General features: G+C 42.9%; 1 protein-coding gene across 1 annotated transcript in view; it reads right to left on the bottom strand.

The window, feature by feature from the left end:
• The window catches only part of LOC145401336 (uncharacterized), a 109,495-nt gene that overhangs the window by 58,620 nt on the left and 26,839 nt on the right, over window positions 1-24,036 (bottom strand). Inside the window, exons 5-6 of the mRNA XM_080273661.1 lie at window positions 10,831-22,104; window positions 5,973-6,949 (exon numbers count right to left, since the gene is read on the bottom strand). Of these exons, the coding sequence (XP_080129787.1) occupies window positions 5,973-6,949; window positions 10,831-22,104 (12,251 nt within the window). The remainder of the gene's footprint in view (window positions 1-5,972; window positions 6,950-10,830; window positions 22,105-24,036) is intronic.

Genomic DNA, 24,036 nt, shown 5'->3' with positions numbered 1-24,036 from the left:
AGGTAAAGGAAGGCCGTGTTTAACCTCTCCAGTTTGAAAAAAATAAAAATAAATAAATAAATAAATCCTGGGTTGAAGAGGCTAATCATTCTAACCCCAACTAACAGCTAAAAATGAGGTATGGGGGAAAAAAAAAAAAAAGGATAAAATTTATTAAACAAGAAGCCCAGCAAAATGAGCCATACAACCATTCCCAATTATGTCTCTGGAATCCTGGCACCAACTCGAAGGGTAAAACCATCTCCACCTGTGGAACCTAAGTGTCATATTCTAGGTGCCTTTAGAGCCTTCACAGTACTTCTTCCTCATCAGTGTATTTTGCATAATACACACCATTATCTTCCATATGTCAGCTACTGATGCAAATTATCTCGATATTAATCTGATATATGCAACACACAAGAAAAGGTTAAGTAATAATATGCATTATATGTGGTAGGTGGGGGCACTCACCATCCACTCACTCAATGTAGTGCTACTCTCAGGTGTCTGCCCTGTCCTCTCCTCCATCCTTCTTTCCTTCCATCTTCTTCTGTCTTTCCTCGTCTTTCTCCCTGCGGGTGACTTTGCACTCCCTCTTCTGTCTTTCATTCCTTCATTCTTTCCTCTTCCTTCTGCCCGTGGGTGACTCTACACTGCGTGACAAGCCAAATGGTTTCCTGAACACCAGGAAACCATTTACTACGCTGGGTGGTAACCATATAACCAAATTTTGGCGCCTGGTGGTTTAGTGGGTAATTATTGTACTCCAATCGGATTGACCGGCGGAGGTTTATATCCAAGGGGTGGTTTGGGTTTATTGCTCACATAATGCCACTCAGGGATGAGTGAGGCTGGTCACTCTCATCTTAAATCTCAGGACCAACTGCCTAGCTCCAGGCTCCTACGCTCCTCATGGGGCAACGTAGGATTGGATGATGGATGGATGGATAAATTGCTTGGGAAGAAATGGTATGAAACCTTTCATGCCACTTAGAATACATCCCATGATCTATCCACTGACCACCTGTTCAAAAAGAGGTACAAAATGCTCTATGTGCTTTTCTGTATACACTTCATCCATCCATTTAAATGTGTTAATTCCTTAGCTTCCTATACAGTACTTCCTTACCTTGTTTTCTCATACACTAATTTACCACATCCATTCACCTCCTCCTCGGCCTATCACACCCCAACCCACCTTCAACTCTCATGCACTTTATTCAGTAAGACCTCACTACAACGGACCAATTGGGGCCGAAGTCATTCCAAAAAATGCGAAATTCCGATAACAGCGACATCTGGACTTCCCTCTGCTAAACCTCACTACAACGGACCAATTGGGGCCGAAACCTTTCCAAAAAATGCAAAATTCCGATAAAAGCGACATCCGGACTTCCCTCTGCTAAACCGAACTTTTTCTGATGTATCACACATTAGTCCGGATCGCACAAACGGTTTTCAAACTGTTTTGACTACCACTGCAGTACTGTACTGTTATAACTTCACTACATTAATCAAATGGTATAATATATACATAATAATACTGTACTGTACACTGATAAACATGTCTTTTATTTACCTTATTGCAGTGAACATAACTGAAGTCGTCAGGCAGTCCAGACTGCTTCTGGCTTTATCGGACTTTTTCCGATTTATAGGAATTTAGTCCGGTAGCTCCTCGAGTCCGATAAAAGGGAATCCGGTCTATTGAAGTCTGTTATATTGAGGTTTTACTGTATTGTGTTGTTGTACAATCCATTTATCAACATACTTCCCAACTCCACATCATTCACTCTACATTTCTTATCCCATAAAGTCTATGCAACCGTATACTGTATACAGTAATCACTCCAATATCCGGATCAATAGAGCCATCGGTAGGTTCGGATATTGGTTTTGTCCGGATATTGGGCCCCAGCTTATGGACTTGTACTTACGGACCCTAACACAGAGAAACACCTATACAACTCCCTCCGGACATGCATAGCACCTATTTAACACCCAAATCACACCAATAAGGCACATAAATGACTGAAATAAATGCAATAGACACATAAAATGTGGGTTTAGAAGTATGTTCATACATTAATAAACATTCTGGTACTTATGGACTCTAACCGAACCTAACCTAACCGAACCTAACCGAACTCTGAAAAACACATTCCTACTGCACATGCATGAGGTAAGTTTAGTATGGAAAGAAGTACAGTATGACACTTTCTGGTAAGTATAGTATGGGAAAAAATACAATATGAAACATTCTGGTAAATATAGTATGGAAAATAGTACAACATGAAACATTTTGGCTACTTACAGCAAGTCCCTGGCCACCTCGATGAATAACCGCCTCCTCTCGGACTCTGACAGTAAGAACGATTTCCTGAAGCACTTGCACTACACTCTTCCTGAAGTCTTGCACTGAACTTAGTCACTAACACACAGAAGTCCGTTCTTTTCACAGTGTTCACTTTAGTCCAAATAATGTTCCATTAAATTTAAGTGTTGCACATTAACTTTTCCCAAGTTTTTTAAGTTTCCAAAGCCAAAACAAAGAAGGTTAGTTACGTTAAATTTCTTTTCTACTTAGTCTTTTCTCCCAACTTGAAAACCTTAACACAACACACCGTTTTTTTCACTGCACAACACTCAAAATTCCCGTGTGGTCTAGTGGAGAAGTTCTTGCTGTTTATTCACTGTCAGAGCCCGAGAGTATCACTGGCAGGCGTCCAAGGGGTGCATCGGTGGGTAGTGGTGATGGCGTACCGACTACAGAAGACTCTGAAGACAGCCGCAAACTCACGTCGAGCGGTGACTCCACTGTAGCTGATGTGCTGGGCTGTGGCTCGGAGCATGAGGGCCTGTCTTGGGGAGGCAACGGAGTGGAACCAGGGCTTGGCACAGCGGGGGTCACGGGCCTGAAAAAACTGTCAATCGTTGACTGACGCAAGGACCGACGATTCTGGCGATTGATGATGCGCTGCCGGAAAGCACGCACTTCCTCCACGAGTCCCAAGGGCCCCATCTCCCTGTCGCAGTCCGGGTGTTCCAGGTAGTCTAGGACGAACTGTAGATGTTCCCGGAGTGCGCTCAGCTTGGGGATGGCTGGAGTAGTGTCCTGCTGGGCGGAGTCTGCATCATCATCGCCTTCGTCGTCGGAATCTTCAAGTTCGGGACTGACACCAGCAACCGAAGATGCGATCTCGATATCAGACAACGTCTGATACCCAGGATCGCCCTCGTCGTCGTCCAACCACTCACGAACATCGTCCACATCAACATCGTCGCCGTGCGTACGTAGCCGTGCATGGAAGTAATCCACGTCAAACCCTAGGAAATCGTACTCCACATCTGTTCCGAGAAGCAGACGAGACCAACCATTTTCAAGAGTTTTCACAGGGACTTCCTTCCATGCACTAGCCCAGTTGTACAGCGCAGACTTGATGTTGTAGCGGCGAAGGTTTTCCAAAGTCCGCTTGCCTCGAGTGTCACGTCCTTCCCTGCGCTCGTCCTCGTCCTCGAGAACCACCATCACCTCGTCCAGGAACTTCCGACGGTACAGGCGCTTTGTTGCCACGATCACTCCTTGGTCCATTGGTTGAATGAGAGCAGTCGTATTAGGTGGCAGAAACATGCACCTAATACGGCCATTCTCAGCAACCAAGTCCTTGTCGCACGGGTGGGCAGGTGCATTGTCGAGGAGAAGGAGAGCCTTTACCTGGTCGCGAGGAATTCCCAGTGTCTTCGTCTGGTAATGTATGACCTCCTTGACGAAGTGATGGTGAAACCAGTCTTTGAAAATCACAGCTGTGAACCATGCTTTCAAAGAATGGTACCATACGACAGGAAGGACATCCATCACCCCACGAAGGCACCGAGGCTGCTTTGCACGGCCAACAATAACGGGCTTAAGCCGGTGCATGCCGTTAGCATTGGCACAACACAAAGCAGATATCCGTTCCTTAGAAAGCTTGCGGCCAGGTACACGCTTCTCCGTCTCATCGGCGAGAGTGTTCATTGGCACCGAGCGATAGAATAGGCCAGTTTCGTCAACGTTATAGACTTGACCGAGAGTGAGGCCCTCCCTGTCGATCAAGCCTTTCACCTTGTGCCGAAACTCGTCCACTCCATCCTCGTTAGCGTCCAATGCTTCGCCATGTGCTTTACGGTTAGTAAGGCCATGTCGCAACTTGAACGCGAAGAGCCAACCCTCGGATGCCTTGAAGTCTAGGGCGTCGTGAAGCCTTGCAAACTTCTCAGCAGCAGCCTTCAGCTCCGTTCCACGTACCATCACACCAGCTGCACGTTGCTGTCGATACCAAATCAACGTGGAGCGGTCGATCTCTGCATACTTGGGGGTAAACATAACCTTCCTCTCCACGTTGCGTTTGCTTCTCGACGAGAAGTCAGCCGTGTACTGCATGAGCTTGTCTCGGGAACGCTTGATATCAAACAAAGTCGACCGGGCCAGGTTGAACTCGCGGAGAATGCGAGAAGAAGACCAACCCGCATCAACCTTCTCCAATATCTCCCGTTTCTTCTCCAGAGTCAACACCACTCTCTTCCTTTTCTCAGGAGGCGGGGCCATCATCACACACACTAAGAGTAGGGCAGAGAGCAGCAGGAGGCCTTGCAGCAAGTACGGCACCACCACAAAAGCGAGCACGTGGGCAGCCATGGCGAAGAGCGTAGGTCTTGTCGCGGTGAGAGACAGGCGGGAAGTGGGGAGGATGCAGCGGCGCTCTATCGGACGTCGGAGGAATGACGAACCAAAACAATGCTCTCACGCGGCGCGCGCGGCAAGTTCAAATTACGGACGGCAAAAAATCGATTTTTTTCCCCAATTTTTTTGGATTTTCGGACCATTTTGGGAATGTTTGATCCCAGGACGATAAGGTTCGGTTAGTGGGGATGTTCGGATATTGGGCGTCCGGATATTAGAGTGATTACTGTATTTCTTACTTAGTTCCATTCCACATCTCTCTTCTGCCTTTCAAATTCATGCCAAAAAAAAAAAAAAAAAAAAAAAAAAATAGTCTGAAACCAACATACCGTACTGTAATTTTCAACTTCCAAAACCAAGATCCAGATTCTAATTACAGCCTAGTTTCTAAAAATGAGCACCATGCTACTATATGACATGACTGTCTAACTCCTTTAGTTTTCCTGTACCAAGTACGGTAGGTAATGATTACCAAATACACTGCATCCTCATGATATATCAGAGATGTTCTCCAAAACTGGGTGCACTGGTAAGTTATCATCATCATCATCTACTCCTGTGTTGCCCCATGAGAAGTATAAAAGCCCAGGGCTAGCCAAGTTGGTTCTGACATTAAAGATTAGAGTGACCAGCCTCACTCATCCCTGAGAGGCATTACATGAGCAATAAACCCCAACCACCCCTTGAATATAAACCTGCACAAGCTCAACCTGACTGGAGTGCCTTAACTACTCACTAAACCACCAGGCGCCATAATCTGGTTATATGGTTACCACCCAGCATAGTAAGTGGTTTCCTGGCATACAAGTAAACATTTGGCCTGTCACTCAAGTGTAGAGTCACCCATACACAGAAGGAAGAGTAAAGAATGAAGGAAAGAAAGACAGAGGAGAAAGGAAGGAAAGAAGGAAGGGAGAAAAGAGCAGTCACCCGAGAGCAGCACTACATCAAGTGAGTGGACAGTGGGCATCCCCACCTACCACCAACTGGTAGGTCACCTGTACAATATGGGAACCTAAGAATTTGGTCTCAAAAGGGACTACATGAAATACTACTGGTATATTTTAAAAAGTAGTAGCTGTGTTTCATTGCATTTCTGATATTTCATAATCTGCAACATCTGTGTCAGATGACACTGCTGGTGGTCAGTAAATCCATTCAAAGATAACTCACTAACAAACTTTCCAGATGGATGAGAGGTTCATGCCATTAAAATTTACTTGAAATAGTCTATACTTATGGTGGAGTTAAGAGGAAGTAGGTAACTCACCGGCTACGAGACTGTTCCTTTTGACCCTTCTGCTTCTGCTCCAGCATTCTTAACTTCTCCTCCACTTTCCTTACTTCATCACGGAGAAGTTTTGGTCGGGATATGCTTCTCTTCTCACCTTCCTCATCATATTCACTCTCTTCCCCACTCTTTGTTCCTTCTTTGTCAGAATTTTCCTTAGGTTTGGTTTCTTGACACTTCTCCATTTTTACTTTATCTTTGGCTTCATCTGGCGACTTACTTTTATCTGTCTCAGCTTCTGACTCTCGTTCCCTCTGGCTATTTTCCCCAGCATTCTCCTCCTGTTTATCACCTGCCTTCTCATTTTTCATATTCCCTGTTTTTCCCTCCATATCTACACCTTTCCTACCTCCCTCAGGCACACCAGCCTTTTTAGGACTCTCGGTGATGCTCTCATTCACTTCCTGGATCCTCTCCAAGATTCGGGATTTTCTTCCTTCTTCCTCATTCTCCTCTTCCTCCTGACTTCTGCTTGAGTCTCTTCTGTGAGACCTTCGAAGAGGGGTAGGCGGACCATCCTCCTCATCAATACTGTCCTTACTCACACTGTCTTCTCTGGTACTTCTGTGTCTCACTCGTTGCTGCCGAGATATCATACTTGAGAGCTCACTCTCCCCTTCCTCATCCAGATCAGTACTTTGGCTTCTCCCATCTCCAAATGTCCTCCTCCTCCTGTTCAGTTCTCTTTCTGAGACCAAATCCTTCTCCTTGCTCTTACTTCGAGAACTCCTCCTCATGCGCCTTGAGTTGTCAACCTCCCCCTCCTCCGGTTGTCTCTCTCCCTGTTTACATCCAACATCTCCATTACTGCTGTCATCATTTCTCCCCCTAGTCTGCCATCCCTGAGCTTCTGCACCCTCCTCTTGCCTCTCATCCATACCTTCACCACTCTTCTTCAATTGCTGGGCTGACTCACTTCCTGCTTCCGAACCTTCAGTCTTCCTACGTCTGGCCATCTGCAAATTGAAAACTGGTTTACACTTACAAACAACAAACCATTTAATTATATATTTACTGGTTAAAGTACAATACCATGGGGAAAAAAGCCAGACATCATCTACGTAGTGCCACAGACTTCTTTTTCTTTTTCTTTTTTTTCCTTGAGCTGTTTTTCTGCCTTCACCCTAAAGACTTAAATTTTTTCTTACGGCTAATGCACAATAATTATATACATTAGTTTAGGAGATACACCTTTAGGTTAAATGGACAGAAAACTCTCATTAGCCTTTTCAGCCCATGGTCATCTCTTTAAATTTATTCCAGCAAACTCCAGCTGATTTGAACCCGATAAAGAGAAGTTATTTTCTGAGACACAGAGCCTTTTCAGCCCATGGCCATCTCCTTAAATTTATTCCAGCAAACCCCAGACGATTTAAACACGATAAAGAGAAGTTTTTTTCTGAGAGAGACTTTATGAGACTAAACTGTTATGCTGAATGTTAGTGATGGAAGTGTGTGAGCTTCAGTACCTATAAGGTGTAATCTGCTAAATGTACAGAATAAGTACGTGACAGGAATGTCCAGCAAGGGGAGGAAGTTGGAAGATGTTCTGAAAGCAGTCACCTTGGGTAAGGACAGTTATGAAGGTAAAGAAAGGATCCCTATATAACTGTGCAGGAGTCTAGCATTAATGGGACAATATAAGCAAAATGTTTGATACAAAAGCCATGGAATGGCAAAACCATGTGAAGTTACCTGAAGATATACTGGACACAAGAATTAACCCTATCAGGTTTCTGGGCCGGGCAGATTATGTCTGCGCTCGAGTCAGCCACTCTCGTGCTAACCCACATTTTCAGGCTGCAATAATTTTTTTGGATCGTTCCGTGTCAATACATTTTTCTTAATAGAATGTTGGTTGTGGTGTCACTTTAAAGCTGAACAGTTGTACAATATCACAGTATGTTCAAAATATGAAAACAAAGAAAAGAAAAAGTCAAAATATCAAGTTGAAGTCAGGCAAAAACTAGGATTTTTATACCTTGCCATAGAAAAATATCAGGAAAAAAAAAAAAATAAAGATATACAAATCTGGTTTAAACCATGCAAAACAACAATACAAGTAAACTACCTTTACAATACTGTCTGAACATTGCTACTCCTCACCCTGCCCTAGGGTGGGAAAGGAGGTCTGGATGATGATGATGATACAATGGTAAGTATACAGATTATGGTTATTTCTGCACTTTATTGCGCATTAAAACAAAAGGAAAAAGATGCACAATTTTTTAAGATTCTCAGCTGCACATTCGCTTCCCGATATTTTTCCTTCATCTATCTATTGCCAGACGCCTCAATCCCGTTTGGGGTGGCCACAAACAAATCGCCTCCAAGTCGCCCTGTCCCCCGCCATTTCACTGCCCTGCTCCCAACTCACACCCCCCTCTCTCATATACCTCTCCACCCCATCCCTCCATCTCATCCTCAGCCTCCCCCTCCCTCTTCCTCCCTCCACCTCACTCACATACACTCTCTTCGTCAGTCTTTCACCCTCCATCCTCTCCACATGGCCAAACCACCTCAGTGTGTTCCTCATAACGCTTCCTATCACATCCACATCCACACCACAACGCTCCTTTATATATATATATATATATATATATATGACTTACAGATTTCCATATAGCAGACCAATGAAGAATGTTGAATAGGGATACTGAGAGTTGATTATGTACATACAGAACAATCCCATCTGGTTCAAACTCAGTCAAGCAGGATGGCCAGAAGTAATTTGTAGTGCTTTAAATGTATTAGTGATACAGATCTTCACCATTTTAGTTCTTATATTCAGTAATAATAAACTACTGACTGATGTACAGTACTCCATAGGGAGATATTGAAAGGTGAGTATGCATTCGTGTTAATGTGACTATATCAAGCTATGGATGTAGTGGGTGTTGGTTAGGATTTAAAAACCTTTTCATTTTTCCCTTGGGCTTGTTCTTCCAGAATTCGGATACATCTGACACAGAAATACAGAACCACAATTCTGGAGATCATATACATAACAAAGAGCATGTGAGTGACATGGAGGGGCAGGTTGATGAATGAAGAAGTGAAAGAATGTTGTGGGGTGGATGTTAATGTGATTGAGAGAATCAGGAGAAATACAATGAGGTGGTTTGGACATGTGGAGAGAATGGAGAATGAGAGACTGACTAAGAGGGTGTATGTAGGTAAAAGGTAAAATGGAGGGAGGGAGAGGGAGACCGAGGATGAGGTGGAAGGATGGAGTTGAGGTCTATGAGGGAGGGGGGAGTGAGTTAGAGGGAGGGCAGTCAAATGGTGGGTGACAGAGCGACTTGGAGGTGTTTTGTCTGCGGCCACCCTTTGCGGGATTAGGGCGCCAGGCTATAGATAGATTCTTTAACAAAACCCGTCATCATCTCAACTATCATACCAACCATATTTTTCATTAAAGAACTCAGGTGAGGTGAAGCACACTCCATAAACAAATAAACAGCAAAAATCTGAGCACTATCAAACCCTCATCACAATTACCATACCAACCATATTTTTCATCTAAGAACTCAGGTGGGGTGAGGCAGAATCCATAAACAAATAAGTAAAAAAGTTTGAGAGCTATCAATCAGTATCCCCAGCAAACTACTGTAATTCAAACAATCTTTTACACATCATTCAAGCCCTTGGCAACAATGCACACATTTTTTTTCTTACAAATGGAACTGATATATTATACCAGTGGGATAGAGCAATGCTCCATTTGCATCTCAGGGCATTTCATTACTTTTTTTTTTTTTTTAAATCCATATGTCTTCCACAACTTACTGTACATACCAAACATTCTCTTTTCCCATACCCACTTATGGGTCCTGGCTGTCATTTCCTTCCTTCCTCTTCTGTCTGTTTTTTTCTTCATTCTTTACTCTTCCTTCTGTCTACAGGTGACTCCACTGAGTGACAAGCCAAATGGTTTCCTGTACATCAGGAAACCATTTACTATGCTGGGTGGTAATATGGCACCTGGTGGTTTAGTGGGCAATTAAGGTGCTCCAATTGGACTAAGCCTATGCAGGTTTATACCTAAAGGGTGGTTGGGTTTATTGCTAACATAGTGCCACTCAGGGATGTGTGACAGGTCACTCTCACCCTAAATGTCAGGACCAAGTTGCCTAGCCCCAGACTCCTACACTTCTCATGGCGCAACACAGGATTAAATGATGATGATGATGATCTACCCTGGCCTACCACACTTTTCACCTCCAGATCCCTTTTACCACCATACTTAAATCCATACTCTCGCTATGACCATACCATCTAATTACACTCCTACACCATCTAAGCACATCCCTTCAATCTACCATATACTTATACAAAGATTTTATTACTCGACAGTTCACAACCTTGTTCCCACACACATTTCCCTGTTCTTATTCCAGACTATTCATACTAATGACATATACAGCTATATACCAGTCTCACAATCATATATTAAGATAGGCAAAAACATTCATTAAATCATTGTGCAATCTCCACTATCTGTCTTGTTTCACATGTAGGCTTTCAAAGCAAAGCCACCTTTCATGCTTTAGCCACTTACTCTCCACTTTTACACTTGTAACTTTTCTATTACTGCAATGAGATACATTCTTCCAGCAAACCATGTCTCTCTTCATTTAACACTGCATCACCTTAAGTCACTTCCTCTCGAAACATAAATTAAGGGGGGGAGGGGGGAAGAGAGAGATAAAGAGAGAGAGAGAGAGAATTACTCATGTACCTCCATGTTAAGTGAGAAGCTGTTGACATGTTCAGTAAAGATGGCAGAACAGCCTAATTCACATTTCTCAAAAGAAAGAGCAAATTACGTACGTACCTCTATGTTAAGTGTGAAGCTGTTGATGTGTTCAGTGGAGACGACAGAACAGTCTAATTCACTTTTCTGATGATCCTTGAGGATGCTAACTGGCTGCACCAAGTTGGCTGCTGCTGTCCTTTGCACTGCCACTTCTGTGCCACCTCCTCCTCCAGTCAGTCTTGTTCCACTGCTGACTATTTGACTATTCCTTGGTGGGAAGCGTGGTTCAGGGAGGGGTATGTCAAGGAAAGCTACTGGGAACCTAGAGGTAAAGTATGTGACTGGTGGACCAGAAGCACTATTTCTATTTACTGTGTCTGGGTTTTTGCTTTCTGTTTCCTTCTGTTGGATTTCAACCACTGTTTTTGCACTGAATGCCACCTTTTCTCCTGTCACTGGCTTTTCCCTGTTTGTAGGTTCTCGTTTCTTACTTTCAGGGTATTCCTTATTTAATGTCTCCTGTTTCTTACTTTCAGGTAGTACAATGTTATAGGGTTCCTGTTTTTTAGTTTCTGGGTATTCCTTGTTTTCAGTCTTCTGAGTCTTACTTTCAAGCAGTAACCTGTTGGTGGGGTCCTTTAGTTTACTTTCTGGATGTTCCTCCTTTCCAGATTTGTGTTTCTTACTTTCTGGCAACCCCTCTTTCGTGGTGTCTTGCTTCTTACTTTCTGGGTGTTCCTTGTTTCCTTGGTCCTGTTTCTTAGTTTCTGGTTCCTCCTCCTTATTTTCAGGCTGTTCTGCAATAACTAGTTCCTGCTTCTTTCCGTCTTGTCCCTGTTCAGTGTGTTCTGGCTCCTGTTTTTTATTTTGTGTCCCCTGTTTTTTGTTTTCTGATGCCCCGTTTGTATTCTTGGACTCCTCCTCCTTGCTTTCCTCTTTCTTAATCTCTGACTCCTGTTTCTTGCTTTCTGGTTCCTGTGTTCTGCTCTTTGAATGCTGCTTGTTTACTGCGTCTTCTTCACTAGCTGGTGATGGTTTTTTGGTCTCTGTCTGTTCTTTGTTTACTGACGATTGTTTACTTATACAATCCTGATGGTTATTTTCTAGCTGCTTTGTGACTACTGGCTCTGACTTCTTGTTTTCTGATTGTTCCTTGCTTCCTGACTCCTGCTTCTTATTTTCTGTGTGTTCCTTGCTTCCTGACCCCTGTTTCTTATTTTTTAGCTGTTCCTTGCTACCTGACTCCTCTTTCTTGCTTTCTTCTTGTTCTCTGGCAATGTCTTCTTGTTTCTTACTTTCTACCTGTTCCTTGTCTGCTGGCTGCTGTTTACTGCTGTCTGTCTGTTCTGTGTTTCTTGTCTCTCCTTCAATGATTAGTACCTGTTTTCTAATCTCTGCCTCACCCTTGATTCCTGCCTGTTGTGTCCAACTTTCTAATAGTTCCTTATTTCCTGGTTCCTGCTTCTTGTTTTCTGGTTCCTGATTTTTGTTTTCAGTTTTCTGTTCACTTTTTTCTGCTTGTTCCTTATCAACTGCCTCCTGTTTCTTCCTTTCTGGGATGATTTGTTCTGGTTTCTTGCTTACTACCTCTTCCTTACTTACTGGACCTTGTTTATGGCTTTCTACTTTCTTGCTTCCCCCCTCTTCCTTACTTACTGGAACTTGTTTATGGCTTTCCGGATCCTGATCTTTAGTACAAGGAGGTCTTGTGATTACTTGTTCTAAATTCTTCCTTTGTGGTTGTTGCTTGCTGACTGGTGGCTGTTCTCTAATGAATGGTTGTGGTTGTTTGCTGACTGGTAGCTGCTGATGACTTTCTGAATGTTCTTGACCAACTGGTGCTTGCTGTTTACTGATCAATCTCTGTTCTTTACTACCTGGCACTTGACCTTTACTGACTGGTGGTTGTTCTTGACTGACTAGTGCTGGTTCTTTGTTAATTGGAGGCTGTTTCTGACTTTCTGGCTGTTCCCTACTAGCTGGCAGCTGTTCTTTTTTGACTGACAGCTGGTTGTTACTAACTGGTGCTTGTTCCTTACTGACTGGTAACTGTTCTTTGGTAACCTGTACCTGTTGATTACTGCTGACTGGTAGATGTTCTTCAGTAAGCAGTAACTCTTCTTTCCTGACTGGTGGTTGTTCCTGGCTAATTAATGCTGGTCCTTTACTAACTGGAGGCTGTTTCTGACTTTCTGGCTGCTCTTTACTACCTGGCAGCTGCTCTTTTTTAACTGATAGCTGGTCGTTACTAAGTAGTGCCTGTTCTTTACTGACTGGTAGCTGTTCTTTAGAATGCTGTACCTGCTTCTGACCTTCTGGTTCCTCTTTACTAGCGAGTGGCTGTTCTGTACAGAATGAAACTGGGTTTTCTCTTTCTGAGAGTTCCTTACTGGCCAATACTAGTTTTTCACTTGTAGGATGTTCTTCATAGGATGATTCCTGTTTCTGTTCTTGTGGCTTTTGTCTATTTTGTGGCTCCTGCTCTTTACTCTCCAATGGTTCCCTGCTAACTTGCTCTTTGGCGACTGTTGCCTGTTTCCAACTTGCTGCTAGCTGTTCTTTACCACCAAGAACACATTTCTGAGTTTCAGACTGCTCTTTACTGGCTGGAACCTGTGTCTGAGTTTCAGACTGTTCTTTACTGACTCTAACTGGTTTTGGACTTTCTAGGTGTTTCTGACTTTCTTGCTGCTTTTCATCAACTGAATCCTGTTTTTTACTGAAAGGGTCCCGTTTCTCTGGTTGTGCCTTTTCCCTAGTTCCTAGCTCCTTTTTCTTGCCATATGCTTGATCCTCACTCACTGGTGCCTGTGTTTTACTTTCAGACTCCTCCTTATTCTTCTCAAACTTTTCCTTGTTAACTGGAGCCGGTTTGCAACTTTCTGACTGTTCTTTACTGACTGGTGGCTGTTCTTTACTGGCTAGAGGCTGTTCTTTACTGAATGGAGAATGTTCTTTACTGGCTAGAGACTGCTCTTTACTGACTGGTTGCTGTTTATTCCTGACCAATGGCTGTTCTTTACTGACTAAAGGCTGTTTTATACTGACTAGTGACTGTTCTTTTATTACTGGTGTCTGTTCTTTACTGACTGGTGGCTGCTCTTTACTGGCCGGTGGCTGCTCGATACTGGCTGGTGGTTGCTCTTTACTGGCTGGTGGCTGTTCTTTACTAACTGGTGGCTGTTTCTGACTTTCTGCCCGTTCTTCAGTAAGAGGTATGTGTTTCTGACTTTCTGCCTGTTCTTCACCGGTGGGTGTCTGTTTCTGACTTTCTGCCTGTTCTTCACAAATGGGTGTCTGTTTCTGACCTTCTGCCTGTTCTTCACTAACTAGTAAGCATTTCTGATTTTCTGACTGTTTTTCACTGCCTGGTGGTTGCTTCCGACTTTCTGGAAGTCCTTTACTGACCTGCAACAATTGCTTTCCTTCACTCCTCAGCTCTTCTTTCTCTTCTGCCTGCCGTAAACTGACTGGTGTCTGTTTCAAGATAACTGCCTGCTCTTTACTGGCTAGTGGCCATTCCTTGCTTTCTGGCAACTGCCTTTTACTTTCCCACAGTTTTGTAGTGACTAGTTCAGGTTTCTTGCTTTCTGATTGCTCTTCGTTCCCCTGTGAATGTTCCTTACTTTGAGGCTTATCCTTACTGACAGGATCCTGTTCCTTTTCTTGTGGTCTTTCTAGTTCCTGTCTCCTGCTTTCTAGCAATTCTTTACCAACTGATCTTGGTTCCTTACTTTCTGCCTGTCCCGTGTACCCTATCTGCTCCTCGCTTTCTGTCTGTTCCTTGTTTCCTGCTATCTGCTGTTTGTTTTCTGCCTGTTCTTTATGTTCTGATATTTGCTGTTTACATTCAAGCTGTTCCTTGTTCCCTGGTATCAGCTGCTTACTTTCAAGCTGTTCTTTACTGACTGATTCTGGTTTGAGAACTTCTGGTTGCTTATTACTGACTACTATTTGTATCTTATGTTCTGGTGGCTTCTTACTTGATGGCTGGTCCTTACAGACTGTTCCCTGCTTCTTGCTTTTTGCCTGTTCCTTGGTTGCCAACTGATCCTCACAGACCTCTTCGTGATTTTTACTTTCTATCTGTTCCTTGATTGCAGACTGATCCTTACTAACTGCTTCCTGCTTCTCACTTTCTGCCTGTTCCTTGCTTACTGACTGATCCTTACAGACCTCTTCCTGATTTTTACTTTCTGTCTGTTCCTTGACTGCAGACTGATCCTTACTGACTTCTTCCTGATTCTTAGTTTCTGCTTGTTCCTTAATTACTGGCTGATCCTTCACTTCCTTGCTTTCTACCCATTTATCGTCAAATGGTTCTTGATTCTTATTTGCTGTCTCTTCCTTATTTACTGACTCCTCACTCTCCTTTTCTGCCTGTACCTTGTTGGCTGGTTGCTCTTTGCCAACTGTTTCTGGTTTGGCACTGTCAGCCCGTTCCTTGCTGAATAACTCCTGCTTCTTACTTTCTGCCCCTTTCTTGCCAGCTAGCTCTTGTTTCTTGTTTTCTGCCTGTTTCCTGTAAGTTGGCAATTCTTGTTTGCTTTGTGGTTTCTCTTTATTTTCTGTCTCCTGCTTTTTGCTTTCTGGCTTTTCTTTACTGGCTAGTGTTTCTTCTTTACTTTCTGGCTGTTCTGTACTGACAATTTGTTTATTACTTAGTGACTTCCTTTTATGTCCTTGTTCCTCTATGCTATGTTCTGCCTCCTCCTCGAAAACTGCTTCCTGTTTCTTATATCCTGGTTGCTCTCCACTAGCTGCTTCTTCCTTATTACTTTCTGCCTGTTCCTTGTTGATTAGCTCTTGTTTTGTCCTTAGTACTTCCTCTTTGTTCCCTAGTTCCTTGGTTGTTCTTTCTCTCAGTTTCTCTTTTATTGGCTCCTGCTTCTCATGTACTGCCTGTACTTTACTTCCTGGTTCCTGTTTCTTGCTTCCTGGACCTTTCTCGTACTTCAGCCTCTGTGCCCTTTGTTCTGTATAACTGGCTACTCCTTGCTGGCTAACAAATGAAGTCTCTTCCCTCCTGGTACTTGGCAAGTTCACTGAAGGAACAAATTCAATTTTTGGTAAACCAGAAACAAATGCACCAAACACAGGTTTAGGGGTAAACCCTGTGAACCTCTGTTTTAGTTCAGTCTTTGATGATACTGTCACTGGGCTGCTGCTAACTTTACTTACTGTAGGATTATCTCTTGATGCACTAGGTGATGAACCAGTATCAGAGACTGTCACAGGTGGAAAAATTTCAGATGTTCCTTTACATAAAGAAGTAGGTACAGTTCCACAAACTTGTCTATCTGGCTTTATGTCAGGGGCAATATTTTCAACTGTCTTTGCCTTACTTAATTTGTCTTCACTACTAAAAGCTTCTGTTTTAAGCAGGAATTCTGAATCGTTAGCTTTCTCTTTCTCTGCACTTAAATACTTCTGCTCACACCCTAAGGCTGTTTTACTCACAGCCTCAAAATCAATGTCCTCAAGTTGCTGCCCCTGACCAGTACTATCTTTCGGATGATTTTCTTTCACAAATTTCTCTGATAGCTTTAAAGTACTTAAGCTTTCTTTTCTGCCACTGTTGAAGTCTTCTCTGCTTTTACTGTCTTCTGTTACACAGTCTCTGGTTTGCTTTTTACCCTGTTTTCTTGTGTCCTCAACCTTAATCTGAGAGGAAGTTGAGTTGCTGGTGTTATCTGAAGGTGAATATGAGGACTGTCCCTTCTCTGTGTCAGTTACAATTATAGCTGACTTCCCAGCAGAATCTATCAACTCTCTTGACAACAGTAATTTCTTCTTTAATGGTCTAGGTGGACTTAAGTCCTCTTTAAGGTTACAAGGAGATGAGATATCAAGCTTTAAAGAAGATGAATCTGAGGGCTCTTGCTTATATAAACAGCTCTCTTCCTCTTTTATGACAGCACTAGCAGTTTCTTTTCTTGAAAAATCAAATGCCTTTCCTTCTGAATTCTGTATACAAGTAGGAACCGCTTCACAAATCTGAGGTTTCAATTTCTCGTCTTCTACCTTCTCAAGTGAATCAAGTCTTTCTTTCTGTGGTGCAGACTTTTCAAGAGATGTAACAACAGATTCTGAAGAGGACAAATGTTGTTCACTTTTACTGGAGACAGCTAAATTACTGATTAAATCTTCCTTTGACTTCAGAGGAATATGCAACTCTAAGCTTTGCTTCGCTTGAATCTCAGCTTCTGGAGTCTGATATTTTCCTGCCTTATGCTTCAGGGTCTTTTGAGGTTCCTCTCGATAAATTTTTGGGTCTTGTCGAGTAGTGGCTGAATCTACGTCAAACTTATCTGCAACAGGTAATTTGTTACTTGAAGTCTGTAGCTTACTTTTTGGTTCAATCACTTCTGAACTGCAGCTGGAACTATTAGCTGCTTCAGCTGACTCCGATAACAGCAAAGCTTCTGACTTACACCTTGATTCTGTTGAATTATTATTAGATTCTACTGATGAACAAGGTGATTCAAACTGTATAGGATGAAAAGCTTTAACCTCAGTGGTAGATACTTCCGCCTGAGAGACAGAGCTAGTAAGCTCTACTTGTGCACTACTCTCTCTGGACTTACTACAGGTTACCCTACTGTCCTTCCTGCTGTGTCGCTGGACTGCAGTTGATTCCTCTACAAGTGAGATCTGAGGAAGAGGTTTATTCTCAAGACTTGGATTTGAAAATGGTTCTGAAGTACTGGTTAGTTCACTCTTGCAATCAGTTGAAAGCTGTTTATTCTTTAATTCCAATGCCCTTTCAGTTAAAGTGGGAAGCACAAATTTGCTTTCCACAGCAGGAACTTCTGTCTCTATTTCAGACCTTGTATCAACAATAAATTTTAGTTCTCTCCTTTCATCAGCTGCTACTGTGCTTGTTTTGGTCTCAGAGGATGACAGTAATTCAGCTTCTTCAGTGTCAGAATTTATTCCTGTACTAGACCCTCTGTTATCCCAAATCTGAGGCTTAGTACAAGTATCAGATGATGCATGAACACAAGAATTTTCACTCTGTTCAGCTATGGATGTATGGCTCAATACACATTGGCTTTCAGGCCTCTTATCCTTTTTCAATCCAAAGGTACAACAAGATTCTACTGGTTTATCAAAACAGGCTTTATCCTGAGCAGCCACTGAAACTGTTCGGTTACCAATAAGACTCTCAATGCTTTGGAACTTGTGGGTAGGCTGAACTGAAGCGGATGGAGGTCTGAACTCAAATGACCAAGGGGCATATGGATTAGATTTGTGCTCAAAGGACGATGATAGAATTAATTTCTTACTAGGATCGGCACTTTCTAGTGAGAGCTGTTTTGTATCTGTTTTTTGAGTGTTTGGCAAAACTTCAGTTATTGGCTCTGTGTCACTTTTTCCTATTTTATCTAATACTACTGTGCTGTCTCTGGCCAATAAAAATGTTATGTCTTTATTTAAAGGAAGCTTGACAACTCCTTCAGTCAGGTCTTCCCTTTTATCTTTTCCAGTCTTTGTACTCTTGGCAGGTTCTGGTGCACTGTTAGAAGACCTGTCTACAGGAACAAAGGTTTCAGTTTTCTTTTCTGATTCAGGTAAGATTACTCTATCAGGTTCTGGAGTGGCAACAAAGATAGTGTGCTGTGAGTTCAGGTCCGTCTTAGATGCAACTTGCTTCTTTTCTTCTGGAGACCGCTTATTTAAGAACAAAGGTTTCTCATCACATCTGTCATGGCCTGAATCTGTCTGTGACTGCTTGGGCTCCTCTAACCACTTAACCTCACCTACAGTTCTGGGTGCTTGTAATATTAGGTGATGTGATTTTGAAAGACTATCTGTAACTTTCTGTTCCTCTTTCTCAACAGCTTCCAAATGATGCACTTGATCTTTGCTGCCCTTTGATAGAAGGTTGCTAATGGAATGGGCTGTAGGCTCAAATGTAGATGACTTTACAACAAAAGGATTAAGACTTTTTGGTACTGAAGGTAAGCAGGAGGTATGTGCATCAGAAGGTGCAGTTGCAATGCTTGTTTCAGTATATCCTTTGGTTTGCTCTGATGTGTCTGGAGCTGATGTACTTGCAACAGAAACTGAAGCTGTATACTTGTCTGTAACTAGGTCTGAAGAGCTTGCAGTAACCTTAGCAGATTCTTGGACTGAACTGGATTTGTCTGGAATTAATTCAGATGCAACTGTAGCTAACTTAGGCAAATATGCTGTTAACTTGGATGCATCTGCAATTAATCCGGATGCAGCTTTGGCTGGCTCTGACGCTGGCTGAGATAAACTGTATGGCACAGTTTCTGTCTCAGATTTGATCTCTGGTTTTAAGGCTGAAATACTGTGCACCTGTGATGTTACTGACTGATGGGACTGTGTATGTAGCTTTGAGACTGTGGTCAAATGTTGTTCTTGTGTGGTTATATGATGTGGTTGACACGCTGTGGTGTTCTGTAAAGTTTTGTTTATATCTGAACTTGAGAAAATGGAGCTCTGTGGTAATGAAGGAGCAGTAACTTCAATCTGTGAAGATGTGATGTCAGTTGATCTCTCAATGTCAATATTTTCAACTTTCTTACACTGTGCAGTCTCCCGCAGCTTTTCCCATATGGATACAGGTGTTGATAGCAATGATAATCCTGGTGATGACTGGGTAGTAACAGGAGATAACAAGTGAGCAGATGCACACAATGCTCCTGTTTTTGGAACAACTGATTTAGATTCTGTTACAACTTGAGAAGATTCCTCTTTTGTGACTACTGATAACGTCCCTTCACAGACATCAGTGGTTCTTTCTGAACTTATGCCCAACTCAGGTAAATCTGCCTTTGTATCTGTTTTATGTGCAGTTACTCCTGACTCTGAAGCTCCCTTTACTAAATTTGCTTCCTCTCTAATCAAATGACATTTACCTGTATCCAAGGATAAATCTGCATCTTCAGTTACTGTAAAGAATTTGGGTGTGTTCACAGATGACCTGGGTTCCTGGTCTGGGTGGCTGGGACTATAATCAGAAAGGTCAGGGAGAATATCACTTCTCCTGAGTGCCTCCAACAAAGGGTCTGCTCCCTCTACTGTCAAAGGAGCATCAACTTCAGATTTCAGTATTAGATGTTCAACTTCATACACAGGCTTTTCAACTTTTGTTGGGCACTGTACAGTTTTTAATTTAACTTTTTCAGTTAAAGGTAAAGCTATTCCTGTCTCAGGCCCAGTTTTTTCAAGTGCAGATGTGGATGCTTCTGTCAGTGGACTAACTTTTTCAGTTTCAGGTTTAATTCCTACTTCTTCAGTTTCAGGTTCTGACTTTTCACAACTAGGTTTACATTTGTCATTTACAGAAACAGATTTTTCAACAATGGTAACTGATTTGAATTTATCAGTTCCAGGATCAGATTTTTCAACACTGAAAACAGATTTGGATTTGTCAGTTCCAGGTTCAGATTTACGAACAGATCTGGATCTGCCAGTTCCAGGATCAGATTTTTCAACACTGGTAACAGATTTGGATTTGGCAGCTTCAAATCTGTCTATGTCACTTGGCTGCTTACTTTCAACATCTGAAGTCCTGTGTGTCAATGCATCACTTTCTCTCTTTACAAGAAGTTTTGGTATGTTTGCATCTTTGCTCTCTATACACTCACTCACATTAGCTTCTACACTCTTGTCAGTTTCCTTGTGTCTGCTTCTACCAGTCTCAACAACTTTATCTTCACTTCCACTAGTCTCAGCTACCTTCTCTTCAGCTCTACTGGTTTCAGGTACCTTTCCTTTTTCTTCACACCTCTCTGCTATCTTCCCTCTGACTGGTTTACTTTCTTCAGGAGGTAAGATATGGCTACATGCAGCAGACTTCTCTTTGGCTGCTCTAAGGTCACACTCTGGGATTCTTGTCAAGGCAACAACTGCTCTGGACTCTGACTGGTCTAATTTGTGGTCTAAAACAGGAGTGGATACAGAAACAGGCTTCTTGGGTGGCTGTGATATGGACTGGACTGCCTCTCCACCCCTCCTGGTTGAATATGAAGATGTCTCTGGGCCTGTTCTCTTGGTGGAAAGTGGAGTAACCTCTGATTCGGACACACTTTGCTTTAATCTCCTAGTTTCACGTCTACTAGTTCTTCTTTTTTCAACTTCTTCTTCTTCTGGTGCAGATATATCACAACTATGGTCTTTGTAGTCAGGCTTTGAGTCAAGTTTGATTGATTGTTGTAATGATGACTGACTTGCTTCTGACTCAGAGGCGGACTGTCGGTGTCTTCTGGTAGAATAAACTACTTCTGGTTCAGGGGCTGTCTGCCGTTGCCGTCTGGTGGAGGGCTGGAGAATCTCTGGTTGAGCAGCAGCCTGTTGCTGTTTTCTCGTGGAAAGAAGTACTTCTGGCTCACAGGTTGCCTGCCGCTTACTCCTTGTGGTATGCGAAAGTGCTTCTGTCACTGAAGCTGTCTGTTGATGCTTCCTTGGAGTTGGTGGGGATATATCTGATTCTGAGACTGCTTGTTGTTGTCTTCTTGTGGTAAGTGCAGGTATGTTTAATTCAGAGGCTAACTGCTGGTGCCTCCCTGCTGTATTTGATAGCACCTCAGTTTCAGGTACAGCTTGCTGGTGCCTCCTTGTTGTATTTGACAAGACCTCTGGTTCTGCGACTACCTGCTGTTGCCTTCTTGTACTAACTGACAATAGTTCAGGTTCAGAGGCTATCTGTTGTTGCCTTCTTGTACCATGCGACAACACCTCAGGTTCGGTGGCTGCTTGCTGTTGTCTCCTAGTGGTATGCAAAAGTACCTCTGGTTCAGACTCTAGCTGCTGCTGCCTCCTTGTAAAATGTGGGAGTATTTCTGTTATGGGTGCAGTCTTGTGTTGCCTCCTGGTGGAATGCGATAGCACCTCTGGCTCTGAAGTTCCTAGCTGTTGTCTTCTTGTAGTGTGTGGCAGTACCTCTATATCAGATGCAACTCTTTGTTGCCTCTTAGTTTCACACTTGCTGCCTCTCCCATCACCTGACTCTGCCTCCCGCCATGAAGCTTCTGTTTTGCGATCTGTTAAATCAGGCACAACGTGTGGATCAGGAAGTCTGATCCTTAAAGAGGGAACACAACGCTCACCAGGGAGTGTCGATACAACAGGGTCTCCTGGGGGTTCTGTGTAAGACTGTCGTGACCCTCGTTTACGTGATTTCCGGACTTCTTGTTCCTCCTCCTCTTCAAATTCGTCGTCCTCAGAATCCTCAAGGGAGACACGGCTGAGAACCCTGGCGGCACGGGCAGAACTCCTGCTAGGTCGACTACTGGTGGTGAATGAGGTTGACGGAGACTCTGGTACAACCACAGCAACTGGTGTTGACCCTTCACTCTTATGCTTCTTAGACTTTACCTGACAAACAACAAAAAAGATTAGAACACATACAGGCAGACAGCGTAAACCTATAGGATCATGGGAATCCCATCCAAGCACAGCATCTCGCAATGGGAATATGAATTTCCAATTTGCTGACCAATCAGGGTAGGAGCTGGTGTTCTTATACTGTAGGTCCAAAATTTAAATCTGGTGGTGATCTGAATAAGAAGGAACATACAATAATTTATGGTGTACATTAAAATGGAGTAAAAAATTTTTCTGACTCTGAAAGCACATACTTAGGTATTCAAGTAATCTCTTCACATATTTTTTATTTAATATACTCCCTCCTCCTTTCAATACAGCCTCCTTCCAGCATCCATCCCAATCACTGCCCTCTTCCTTCTTCTTCTTCTGTTTTCCAACTTCCACATCCTACCAAGATATCTTCCACCAGTTGATAATTATGTATTACCACATACACTGTTTATCATTCCTAACCAGTTAACCAGTGGATTGTGAGCCACAGCTCAGGCTGGGTAGCGTCACGTTGCGAGCCACAGCTCAGGCTGTGCTGGCCGTGCATCACCGTAAACAATACGACCTCCACCCAAACTTAAGCATGGCGCCCCACAAAGACAGATTGAAAGAGATTTTTTTCTATTCACCCGATGATGCCCTGGATGTTTATCTTCACGTTAATAATAAACAAAAACATTTTTTTTTTCTACTCCCCTACGTAAACTTGCACATGGCCCTACGCAAAGACGGAGAGAGCGAGATGATTTCTTTTTCACCAGATGATGTCCTGGATGTTTATCCTCAAGTTTATATATATATATATATATATATATATATATCAATTTCCCTTCACTTTCTGCACACCTAGGGATGGGATAATAAGGGTAATTGCGCAATCCATGGGTTAACCATTCCTTCAAAGAGTGTCTGACTTGCATGGAGTGCACACCACAAATTTTCCAAATTTTTCATCTGCTCCAATTCACTGAACCCAGCTTCTCCACTATCTTATACTCCTGTTCCCCTGATGGTGCTTTGTTTCCCAGCTTCTTCACATTCAGTATTTCCCACAATTTCACTTTTATAACAACTATAATATCAAATATCCACACTGTCTTCTCACTGCCCTCCTGTAAACAACTTCCCCATACATGACGTTGTGGTTCCAGGTTCATCTGAATGTACACCCATTAGTATGCAGGCTAAAGCTTTTCTCCTGCAGTCAATCCTCCTCCTTTGGGAGGTGAGGAAGGGAGCAAAGAGAAGTTTATGCTGTCCAAAGAAATAGGTGACACTGCATGGTGTCCCTCTCCAGTAACCAAAAGACCTTTCTCTCCTCACACACATATCAATTAGCCTTCGTTAAACATTCTTTCCAGTTTCTTTATATCATGTACATTTATGTACTACCTTGTGTTTGAAAAATAATCGCTGACATAACCTTCCATCCTGACACATGTCCAATCACCATCCATTTTCATTCTCCCCTCGCACTCCGAAAGACTCATTACATTATTCATAGGGTTTTCTGTACACTAGGAAACCATTTACTACACCGGGTGGTAACCATATAACCAAATAATCGCACCTGGTGGTTTAGGAGGTAATTAAGGCACTTCGTATCGAACTGGTCCTGTGGAGGTTTATATCCATGGGGTGGTTGAGCTTTGTTGCTCATGCATTGCCACTCAGGAATGAGTGAGGCTGGTCACTCTCATCTTAAATGTCAGGGGTTTGTTGCTTACGTAATGCTGCTCAGGGATGAGTGAGGCTGTCACTCTCATCTTACGTCAGAACCGACTTGCCTGGCACTGGGCTCCTATGCTCCTCATGGGGCAACAAAGGATTACTGTAGATGATGAATGAATGAACTGAGTTTAACTTCCACAAAAACATACAAACTCCGAGTTTTGTCCTATTCCTCCATCCAGATAGTCCCAAAATTGA

The sequence above is a fragment of the Coenobita brevimanus genome, chromosome 55 (genome assembly GCF_032717465.1).
Source record: "Coenobita brevimanus isolate Jiangsu-jjx chromosome 55, ASM3271746v2, whole genome shotgun sequence".
NCBI lineage: Eukaryota > Metazoa > Arthropoda > Malacostraca > Decapoda > Coenobitidae > Coenobita > Coenobita brevimanus.
Note: the sequence above shows the minus strand (reverse complement) of the source record. Positions and strands in the feature narration are given on the sequence as shown.